The sequence below is a fragment of the Marmota monax genome, unplaced genomic scaffold (assembly GCF_021218885.2).
Source record: "Marmota monax isolate L192 unplaced genomic scaffold, Marmota_monax_Labrador192_F-V1.1 WCK01_AAM20220418_F8-fsc00021, whole genome shotgun sequence".
NCBI classification, from domain to species: domain Eukaryota; kingdom Metazoa; phylum Chordata; class Mammalia; order Rodentia; family Sciuridae; genus Marmota; species Marmota monax.
In genome coordinates this window covers 16,536,805-16,548,819 of record NW_026695228.1, presented here as the reverse complement: position 1 = coordinate 16,548,819, position 12,015 = coordinate 16,536,805, and the positions used below count along the sequence as shown (strand labels likewise).

Below are 12,015 nucleotides of genomic sequence, written 5' to 3'. Positions count from 1 at the left end.
CACACTAGTGTGTGTTAACAACATTATTTTAGCTGGATAACTTAATATTCTAATTGTGAAATTTTGGCATAATCCACCTGGAATGTTTTTACAATAGTTTTTCCCCAACTAAAAGAAAAGTATAGTTTTTAAGTCCAAATGAAATTATCTGGGCTGGGGATGTGGCTCAAGCAGTAGCGCGCTTGCCTGGCATGCGTGCGGTCTGGGTTCGATCCTCAGCACCACATACAAACAAAGATGTTGTGTCTGCCAATAACTATAAATAAATAAATAAATATTAAAAAAAAAAAGAAATTATCTGCAATTTTTGGAAAGCATGCCATGAAACCTGTTTTTAGTTAATATTTTTGAGACATGGTCTTGCTATGTTGCTCAGGCTGGCCTTCAATTGCTGAGCTCAAATGATCCTTTTGCCTCAGCCTCCTGATTAGCTTGGACTAGGTGTCATCATGTCTTGCTACACCTATTTTTAAATGTTATAATTTACCTTTACTATTCTAAAAGTTCTAAAAAGAAGATCTAGCTTTTGTGCACACATTCTTTCTGATATGGTAGGTGTGCTGAGTCTTTGGAAAGGTTTTACATCTTTTTTTTAAGGTTTTACTTTTTAAAATAAGACATTATTTTAATGTATAATAATTATTAAAATTCTTATTTAATAAGAAAAGAATCTTTTCTGGAGATTTTTCAACAATCTGGAGACTACCAACATATTTTCAGATTACCTTCTGTTTTTTGCATGTATTTGAACCTTTCATAAAGTCAATGTATAGTTTCCACATTAAGAATTTCAACAGGCCTTTGAACAGTAAGTAAAGGAAACAATAAGCCAAGGATTAAAGTCCTCAACATAAGTTTGTCTAAGTAGACGACAGTGACAACTCTTCTTATTCCCCCTCTGAGCTGTAGTTCTCATTTCCAAGTATATGACGGACACTTGGTTCTGCCAATCTCTTAAATTTTACATATCTAAATAAGGAGGAGTTATTTTTTTCCTTTCCTAATGTTGTCAAAACCTAAAATCCAAGCTACCTCACTACTCGTACCCATGTTCAATTACTTTGAAACTTGTCACTTTATAGTTCCTTGAAATCATTTCTTCTTTCCACTTTCTCTGGCCAATTAGCATCACCACAGAAACGGACTGTACGGTACCACAATTAGTCTACTTTCCTGTTTCTTTCCCTAACCACACTGCCTGCCACCAATAGGTTAACTTTCCTAAAACCCACTCACTGTAGTCCTGACACAAACACCTGTGATGGCTCCCACAATTTCTGTAGAATAAAATCTACTACTTAGTCCGGTATTTGAAGCTGCCCAATCTATCTTTCCAATGTGATCTCCAATTCTTACAGAAACCCCCAGTCAGGTCTCCAGTGATCTTCCTCATTTTTTTCCCTTTCTTCTACATGATTATAGAGCCCTAATAATCTTCCCTGCCACCCACTTCCACCTTTCCAAGTTGTATTTGCTTATTTAACAATTACCACATACTACTGTGTACCAGGAGGTATGGTACCCATTCCCCCTAGAACCTTCCCTTTTATATTCTCATTACAAATAGTCATTTCTTCAGGGTACATGTCTCTGATCCTAGCTACTTGGGAGGCAGGAGGATTGCAAGTTTGAGGCCAGCCTAGGCAACTTTTTACCCTGTCTCAAAATAAAAAATTAAAAGGGCTCAGGATGTAGCTCAGTGGTAGGGCAGCCCTGGGGTCAATTCCCATTACCACAAAATAAATAGGAATTTCCTCTTCTAAACTCTAAAATAAGAAAAAAACACTATGTTCTGCATATTTGAAATATAATATCATAAAGTGACTGTGCTAAAGGGAAAGGTGATCGTTTTTTTTTCTCTTAAAAAATTTTACACCCAGTAATATTCTGAAAGACAGTATTCTTTTTCACTTTCTGCTCTGAGTGGACTCTTGGAGGACTTGGCTGTTCATGTGAACTTTGTTTTCCCTTTTTGTTCCTGCCTTCCACTATAACATAAAATAGCCTTAGAACTTGAAATTAACCAAATGCGTAACAGATTCCCCTTTCTTCCCCAATGTTAACTATAAATTGGACCATGAAGCTTACCTCCTCCAAGGTCTCAGGTGGCAGAACATTTCTGAATATATATGTATGTCAACTTCCAGGCATCCATCAACTGCTTAAAAAGTTAAGCAGAAGCCACAAATGAACAAGTGGAATTTGCAATTAAAAACACATTGCCAGTTATGTTACCAACCCCCCAAAAGGAAATATTTAGGTTAGTCTAATAAAATATGGATAAAATTATACTATAAAACTATAAAACTCTGATAAAAGAAATCAAAGATATAAGTAAATGGAGAGACATCCCATGTTCATGAATAAGAGGACTCAATATTGTCAAGATATCAATTCTTTTCAATTTTGTCTATAGATTCAGTGCAATCACAATTATTTTATGGATATAGAGAAATGGAACCTAAAGTTTATGTGAAGAGCAAAAGATTCAGAGTAGCCAACTCAATGTTGAAGGAGAATAAAGTCGGAAAGACTGACGCTATTTGACTTCAAGACTTACTCTAAAGGTACAATAATCAAGACAGTGTGGTACTGGCAAAAGAACAAACTGATCCATGGACAGAAAAGAGAACCCCAAAATAGGTCTATGTAAATATAGTCAACTGATTTCTCAAAGGAAAAAAGGCAATACAATGGAGCAAAGATAGTCTTTTAAATAACAGACATTGGAACAATTGGATATCCACATGCAAAAAAAAAAAATAATAAACTAGACACAGAACTTATACCCCCGATAAAAATTAACTCAAAATGTATCATGGACCCAAATATAAAATGCAAAACTATGAAATTCCCAGAAGATAACACAGGAGGAAATCTAGATGACCTTGAGTATGAAGATGATTTTTTAGATAGACTACCAAAGGCATCACCCATGAAAGAAAGTATAACTGACAAGCTAGACATCATTAAAATGGAAAACTTCTGCTCCATGAAAGTCAAGAGAAGATGACGAGGGCTGGGGATGTGGCTCAAGCAGTAGCGCGTTCGCCTGGCATGCGCGGGGCGCTGGGTTTGATCCTTAGCACTACATAAAAATAAAATAAAGATGTTGTGTGCACGGAAAACTAAAAAATAAATAGAAAAGAGAAGATGAAGACAGCCATATCACATATAAAAGATGTATCTGATACTGGACTGTATCCAAAATACACACACAAAAAAACCTCTTAAAACTCAACAATAAGAAAGTAAACAACCCAATTAAAAAATGGACAAAAACCTGAACAGACACCTTACCAAGAGGATTTACCAATGGCAAATCATATTAAAAAAAGTTTAACATGTCACCATGGAACTGGAAATTAAAGCAGTAATGAGATATTACCACATACCTATTAGAATGACCTAAATCTACAATACTGACTACACTGACAACAGTGTACTGCACCTACAACAGTGCAGGCAGGGACGTTGAGCCACAGGAGCTCTCATTCACAGCTGCACACTCACTGTTGATGGGAATGCAAAGTAGTACAGCTTGGTAGTTTTTTATAAACTAAACATACTCTTACCATCCCACCCAACAATTGCATTCCTTAGTATTTATCCAAATGAACTGAAACTCATATCTATACAAAATCCCACACGGATGTTGATAATAGTTTTATCCAATGTTTGGAAGCAACAAATATGTGCTTTATATAGGCAAATGGGTAAAGTATGGTACTTTCAGACAATGGAATGTTATTCAGGCTAAAAAGAAAGAGGGTATTGAGCCATGTAAAGACATGGAAGAAACTTAACTAACTGCATATGTAAGTTAAAAAAAGGCCCAAATTAGAAAGGCTACAATTCAAAATATATGACATTCCAGAAAAGGCAAAAGTATGGAGATAATAGACCAGTGGTTTGCCAGGAGCCAGAGTTAGGGAGGAATGAATAGACAAGACCCAGAGGCTTTTTAGGGTTGTGAACCTCTTCTGTATGATACTACAATGGTAGAAACTCATCACATTTGTCAAAATCCTTAGTATGTGCACCACCAAAAGAGAACCAGATAGAATAGACTTAGGGTAATAACCATGTGTCAGTGTAGGTTCACTGATTATAACAAATGTGGGACTTGGGCAGTGCAGGAGGTTATGAGTGTCTTGGGACAGGAGATAAGTGGGAATTCTGTTTACTTTCTGCTTAATTCTGCTGTGAACCAAATTTGCTTGAAAAGCCCAAATTACTGAACAATTCAAAAGTTGCATTTAGGCCTATGACGGTAACAATGCAATCTGGGTTTAACTGTCTTGAGTGATATCTCAGTTTATGAAATCATGGGGGATTTCCTCCACTAAAAAGAAAGCTTTTGTGGACAGGCAGAGTTCTCAGAAAAAAAGTGAAGCCCCACCCGCAAGCAGTTACCTCTTTGGGTTTCAGCAGCAATGTTGGCACTGGAGCATTTGCCTACTATGTGAGGCCCTGGGTTCATCCCTAGCACGAGGGGTGGAGGCAAAGGTGTTTTGTGGCTTCATGAAAGTATTACTTTAAGTATTATTAAATTTTCCATTGTATCGAACAATGAGGAAATTTGCTGTATACATAAAAAAGCTGAATGTTTCCAAGTCTTTTAAAAAAATAATTACTAAGGCTCTTCCTAGATTGAAATTTTAGTTTTGATGAAACTGGTCTACACTAGATTTAATATGATTTTTGTTAAGGCTCTTGTAAAATTCAGTAAGTTCTAAGTGGTGTGTAGCTCCCCCGCATAAGCCCTCTTACTCTAATGCATTATCTCTCAGGATGTGAGGCTTTCCAAGAACGCATGTGTGACTGTATGCCAGAAACACCTGTATATTACACTATTACTCCAAACTGCCCTTTAATTCTGAATTTAAAATTTTTATTAACTGAATTAGCACAATGCTATAGTTTACCAGACTGGAGTTTAGTTTAGTCAGGGAAATTAGTGAATATCTTAATGACTTTTGTTTTTATAAAAAACAAAAAATTACAATTCTAGTTCCAGCAATAAAGAACAATAAAACAAATGAAAGAATAACACATATATCTATCATGCTTTTTATCTGATGCTCACAAGACTAAAGTCATTTAGACTGTGTATTTAAGAAAAAAAATGGCTGAAAGACACATACAAAATACTAGAAATAACCATTAGAGATATTTTAAAAGGAAATATATAATTTAGAACATTATGATTATTGTTTAACACTCTGGTTATGGAATCCCACATCTAATTTTTTGTACATGTTTTCAGGAGTACATAAGGTATGAAAGTTGGGGTTAACTATTTCACAGGATTTGTTAAGTAACTTAAGAAAAATAATATACATAAGGGGTTGGCAACATTGGCAAACAGAAAATTCACAAAAGTGGCAACTATCATTATTATATAATTAAGGGTATATAAAAATTGCAGAAGTCTTTTTCCAACTTAGTGAGGGCTTACATATAGATAGAACATGTAGTTAACTATAATATTTTATTTGAAGACAAATTCTGGGACTGTAAAATACCCAGAATTATCACAATAAATGATCAATGTCTGAAAATCTTAAAATGTACAATGCAGTAGGTAATTTTGCTAAGACTTCATAGAAGTCTTTTTATTTATTTATTTTTTAGATGTAGTTAGACACAATACCTTTATTTTATTTTTTGATGTAGTGCCAAGGATTGAACCAGGGCCTTGCACATGCTAGGCCAGTGCTCTACCACTGAGCCACAACCCTAGTCCCTGAATACAAGTCCTAAGTACATTAAGTACAAATGACTGACTTAAGTATTTCAAACTTTTTAGTAGGAAAAATTATTTTGAATCTATCAGAATAAACATGGCTAATTGTTTATGTTTACTATTTCAAGACAAAATTAGTGCCTGCTTAGTAATAAAACATTTGTTTTGATAGAAATAGTATTTTTTTTCTCCTCAAAAAAGAAAACTGATGTGGGTATGATAATGTTGTGGTATGGGAATTGCTTCTTTATAAATTAATACTGATTTTTAAAAACACTGTTCCTTGGAGGACAGTGGAACAGTGAGAGGGAATGTAACTTCTTTTGCTGCTTCCAGCAATTCTCCCTTTTCACATACACCTTCCTATAGGAATATGTCATCAATTATATTGAGAAAGGAGAAAATTATATATATATATATATATATATATATATATATATATATATATGTATGTGTGTGTGTGTGTATGAATTCATATATATATTCAGTTAATAATTCTGACATCTACTTAAATTATTGTTCTAACATAAACATTTCCTACACAAATCATGGGAAGAATTAAACGTATATTTTCTGGTTCTTTTTAAGAATTGGAATGGAAATGGATGTTTTCCCTTGGAGACCTGTAAGTGGGAAATAACTATCACATGTTTCCTGTAAACTCTCCTTTAAGCTCTGAAGACTTAAGTGACAGGGAAACTGTGATTTGGTCTAGCTCGTTTTGGAAAAGGGAAAAGGATAAAGGAAGAGAAAAAATACAACTTTAAGGGCCGAAGTCTTAAAGCAAAAACAGCATCACCAGGAACTTGTCAGAAATGCAGATTATTAGACCCCACCCCAGCTTTGCAGAACCAGAAACTGGGTAGGAGCCAGAGATCTCTGCCAGGACACACTCTCAGGGGACTCTGATACATGCTCACTCTGACAACCGTTGCTTTAGGTTCTCAGAGGATTCTGAGGTGTCTGTTAGAAAGCTTTTAAACTTTAATGCACTAAAAATACCTAATACAGGGTTGTGATTGTAGCTCAGCGGTAGAGTGCTCGCCTAGCATGTGCGAGGCCCTGGGTTCCATCTTTAGCATCACATTAAATAAATAAATAAATAAAAAATGAAATAAAGGTATTGTGTCCAACTGCAACCAAAAACATAAATAAAAAAAAATTCCTAAAACAAACACAGGGAAAGATCTTTAGATGCACAATCATATGCCAAGTCAAATAATTTTAAAATTGTTCTGGAACTAGTTCCTTGTTCCCTGTATAGCTTATTTACTTTTTGAGATTTTGAAAAATAAAATTCTAAGTGGAGACAATGAAAGAGTCCAGCAGGCTGTCAGGCATGGCTGCTTGCCTTTGTGTGTGACACAGCTCTTGGTCTTAACCTTGCAAGACCAAGAACCCAACTGTACCGCTTCAGGCATAAATAAGCAGGCCCTGGAAAAACAAAATCAGAAGAGGTCTATCTGATGATCAAAACACCAACCTTTTAATCTATGTTGAAAGACATACTGCAGAGAATGGTAGAAGATTCAGATCTCATGTTTTCTTCCCTTACAGAACCAGCTACACAGAAAGTCATGTTACTATCAGCTGACTGAAGATACACTGCTAGAGTACTTGGGTGCTCTCCTATGTAGTAAAGTGAGCTGTGAAAGCTTGGGGCATCCACATCAATTGTAGGCTTCTTGTCTTTAAACTCTTAATGCAAGTGGTTCCTGTCCATATTTCACTTAACTGGATAGCCTTCCATTTCGAAAAGGCCTTAGGCATGCTACAAAACAACTAAAGAAGTTAGGCTGTCTTACCAGACTTGGGAGGCATTCTGGGTCCAAGAAGCACCCACCCAAGGCTCATGTGCCAAGTCCTGTGTAAAGTTCTGGGAATAGGGGGAAAAAATCAAGACAGGGCTGGGTTTGTGGCTCAGTGGTAAAGTGCTTGCCTAGCATGTGTGAGGCAGTGGGTTTGATCCTCAGCACCACATAAAACATAAATAAAATAAAGGTGTCCATCTACAACTAAACAACAACAACAACAACAAACCCAAATCAAGACAATTCCAGCTCCCCAAAATCTTAAGTATAGAAGAGGGAAGAAGTGGAAAAACAGACACACAGGCAGATGATCATAAAACAATACAGTAAATGTAATGATACAGACATGCACAGGGTAAAATAAGAAACTGCCAGGTCTACACCTAAGGGCATAGGCGCTCTGGAAAGTCATGTTCAAGGAGATGGGTGTCCTCTCTATATGGGGACTGGAAGATGGGAAACAATCCATTTACAGATCACTTAGTGTCTGTGCAATTCCAAACCAAATTTATTGGAAAGATAATTGGTGAAAAATCCAAATTATAGGGCAGTGTAAGAAAAACTCTTACTTAGATTACTTTCGCCAGATACAGAAACAACAATTAACAGTGTTTGCCAAGTGGAGGTCCCAGGACTGAGCTTTGACCTCTTGGGACAATTTTCATTTTAAAGTAACTTATTTAACAATTAACCTTAGGTTACTCTCATTTAAACTGTGACTTCCCTTAGTAACTATCTTGTAAGGTTTTTTTTGAAAGCAGGTTGCTCCATCTGGCTCTTTTCTAAATCCCTTGCTATCAAATTTAAGTCGTAACAATTTGCAGTAAGACAAACACTTTGGGAAATCTTAAATCGGAAACAATGAAGCCTAAAGTCTGTGTTCTCCTTTCAAGGAAAGATGAAGCACATATAGATACCCGCGCCCCGGACGAGCTTTAAAAGTTCAAAGCCCAAGCTGAGGTGGTTCGAGCTCTGCCTCCGCTTTCTCCTCGGAAGGGACCGACCTAGGATCAGGGACTGGGCCCGCGCTCCTCACAGCTTGGGCGTTCCAGGAGGCCGAGTTGTGCGAGCGCGCGCTCGCGGGGAGCCACCGCCCACGCCAACCAAGGAGCCGATAGGCCGCGCGCCGCCGTATCTCCGAGCGCCCGCACGCGGCCGGGTGCAGGTCAAGCAGCCTTACGCCAACGCGCCTGCGCGCGGGCCGAGCCTCGGGGCGCCCCGCCGCGCTGACGTCGGCGCCACAGCCCGTTGCTTCCCTGACTTCTTACCGGCCGCCCGGGGGGGCTCCGCTGAGAGCTTTAGGAGGCGCTGAAGAGCGCTCCGGAATGTGCGGGACTAGGCTGCAGGGAGACGGGTGGCTAGCCGGCAGGAGGTGGTCTGGCCCGAGGGCCGGCGGGAGGGCGGGGCATCACGAAGGGCAAACTGGGCGCGCGCTGGGGGGCGGGGCACGCATGCGCAGCGCCGCTATGCCCCGCCCCGGAGCCTGTCGAGGGATGCCGCAGTCAACGCACTCTGGGGACTCGCTGAAGGCGGCTTCGCGCTCCAGCCCCCGTCACGGTCACATCTTGTTCTTTATTCATTTTTTTCTAAATGATATGAATTTATGGTTTTAAGCACCAAATTAAAAATGAGGACTATTATGTTGGCGAGTACGCTGCAGATTTTGAAGCTGTCTTCAGAAAAGAAGTTTTAACTTCCAAAGTGGTTTGGATAGTTCTCGTATTTGTTCCTAATGTAACAAAATATTCAAAAAGCAGTATTCTAAGATGCACCAAAGGAAAACTTCAGGAAGCATGCCTTTAAATTCAGAAGGTACTTTGAAAGTTGTGTTCAAGTCGCTTTAATATTATTTTACCATTTGCAAAGATTAGTTGTAGGTTAATTTAGACTGAACTGAGAACCCACTAATCCCTTTCATACCCTTACAGAAAAACTTCAAAGTTTTTCTGAACACTTGTTACCTGCTTGCAATGTTCCTTTTTATTAAATGGTGCACAGTATTCAGTGATTTTTTTCACTGTTTGGATTTTGCAGTAAATGGGGATTTACCACACCGAAGTTCTTCTAAATTAATCTGAAAGGTCACTTTCAGTGTGGATAAAACTATTACAAATTACATATATCAATACAAACTTTTATTGCTTAAAAACAGTTAACTTGCTATAATTTTAAAAAAGTGCAAAAACTCAAAAGTGAAAACTTTATTTTTATTGCTTTTTATTTTCAACAATGATTACTTGAACTTAAAAAAAAAAAAGCCTTTATTAACTAATGATTACTGAAAAGCCAAACCTTTCCAGCCCATTTCATATTCTCTTTCAACCATTTCAGGGCAGAACAATGTTCCAAACTATAAACCTGTTCCTTATTAACATTGACAGTCATGTGCTTAATGAAAAGCTTTGGATCTGATATTCGAGCAGCCATAATTAACCTTTCCACTGCAGCTTGATAATCATCCTTGCTCCGAGGCTTGTTGTCTTCACATCTATAAAGTGAACATCTCACAAAGTCAGAAATTCTAAAAAGCAACAATATGGTTTCTTGAAAAGCTTCATTTATATTGGTACTAAGCCATGACACTCCTTTCACTTTATTGTTTTAGAAGTATCTTTCAGACAATGACCCATGCATAGGAAGAAAGGTACTGTAAATTTTGACCCAGTAATATAAAAATTTCATAAAAAACGAGAAATCTCATAAAATAGTTACTCTGATGATGATGATGTACATTTTATACTGTTTTTCAATTTTAACGATGGTGGCAACACCCAAAAATGATTGCATCACAAACTAGGCAGCAACTGATGACTTGTAAAATACTGATCTAAAACATAATTACCTATCACTTTGTATTTGCAAAGTTAATGACTGTATAATTATTCACTATAATGCATGAAAGAATATTAAATGAAGTTTTGCATTACTGACAACTGCATGTTAATTTTATCTTGATATTGACTATTGTTAGTTGAAAGCAAATAATAGTGGCTAATATTTGGTATCGAACTGTATTGCTGTATATCTTAATGAAGTAACAAGTCAGGACTGAAGAAAGTAAGTGCTAGAATTTACTTTTCTAATAAATACATTTTCTACCAGCTCTCTGCTATCAGTTGTGACTGTGTGTGCTTGTGTAAAATTCATTCTTTAGGGCACTTTTTCCTCTGGGATATAGGATGGGAAGTATTTAAAATAGAGATGTAGGTGTTATATTAGCACTTGAAACAGGAGCCAATGGTCAAAGAGAGGAAAAAGTGGCCAAGTGCCTTCTAGCTTAGCAAGTGGTGTTCTGGTAGACTGAGCATATGCCAAATATGTGTAGTGTTTTGAAAATCTAAAGATGAGTAATATTTTCTCTCAGAAAGGTTAATATTATAAGGCAGAGCTCAGCATGATAATAATAAGAGAAAACATACTCAGCTTGGATAAAAAAGAAATCAAGTTCTATGGATGTCACTAGTTATGCTCTAGGGCCACAAATACCCCCCAAATTCAACAGTGAGTAAATAGACGGCATGTGTGAGGAATGGAATGCTACCAGAAAAATCAAGCCCTCATTAAGATGATGGGAAGCCCAGTTGCCTCAGGCTACTATAGTTCACAGTGGTAAAAAGGAAATCCTCAGAAAACAAAGCTATTAAAAAAAAAAGTGTGTTCGAGGGGGTCCTAATTTTAGTGGGTTTTAAAACAAAGGTGGAGCTGAAATTATTTTCTTTCTAGTGAGCTAGACTAAATGACTTCTATAATTAACAGAAGAAATCCAAAGTTGTTCACTGTCACTTTGGTTACTAGGTTGTTGGGATGACAATTTTCCATGGTATCCTGAAATTTGGGAAGTTTTTTTGAAAGGCACCAACTATCCTTTGTTCATTATATATAAACATCCTTGAAATTTGGAACAATCTTGAAAGCCAGGATAATTTCTCCTTCAGGAGAAAAAGGCAGGTTTATTTACAGCATTAGAAGATGGAGATAGTATCTCCCTGCAGAACAAAAAGTAGGCATGCTATTTCCCATTATAAAAGATTTGGATTCTCTTAAGCTTGGGACTCCTCTCCTGTAACAGAATCCAGTGCATCTTCAGGTAATACACAAAGGTCCATTTGTGGATTTAGGAATGAGAATGAATAATATAAATATGCAGATAGTCATGCTGTTCCCTGCACCACAACTAATAAAGTACTCTTGTCTCCAACAGAAGAGTCTTGAGTCTCATGCAAGCATTCAGGAAACTGTGGCATGCTAACTTGTAACTTAAAGATAGGGTAAAATCTGACACCATTCACAGTTCTTGCTTGATATAGGTCACAAAAGGCCTTGCAGTTTTCTCCTTTTACTCAAGCAACCTATGGAAATGCTCATGTGTTGAACTGAGGCTTTCCGACAATAGGCAATCAGGAGATTCAACTAGGAAAGGCAATGTCCAGATGCAGTCAAGGCATCATGTAGAAG

At 37.4% G+C, this 12,015-nt stretch overlaps 2 protein-coding genes across 9 annotated transcripts in view; both read right to left on the bottom strand.

Annotated features, from left to right (window-relative positions):
* The window catches only part of Tcaim (T cell activation inhibitor, mitochondrial), a 34,836-nt gene extending 25,848 nt beyond the window's left edge, over positions 1-8,988 (bottom strand). The window contains exons 1-2 of one of the 6 annotated variants that reach the window (XM_046436770.2): positions 8,829-8,988; positions 2,089-2,161 (exon numbers count right to left, since the gene is read on the bottom strand). In XM_046436770.2, the coding sequence (XP_046292726.1) occupies positions 2,089-2,117 (29 nt within the window). In that variant the 5' untranslated portion in view covers positions 2,118-2,161; positions 8,829-8,988. Of the gene's footprint in view, positions 1-2,088; positions 2,162-8,477; positions 8,612-8,828 lie in introns of those variants that run through there. The other 5 variants (XM_046436771.2, XM_058576483.1, XM_046436772.2 and 2 more) reach the window with 5 other exon arrangements.
* A 765-nt stretch (positions 8,989-9,753) lies between these two features.
* Topaz1 (testis and ovary specific TOPAZ 1) overlaps positions 9,754-12,015 on the bottom strand; it is a 67,022-nt gene continuing 64,760 nt past the window's right edge. For all 3 annotated transcript variants that reach the window (XM_046436769.1, XM_058576480.1, XM_058576482.1), the window contains exon 20: positions 9,754-10,048. In XM_046436769.1, the coding sequence (XP_046292725.1) occupies positions 9,829-10,048 (220 nt within the window). In that variant the 3' untranslated portion in view covers positions 9,754-9,828. The remainder of the gene's footprint in view (positions 10,049-12,015) is intronic.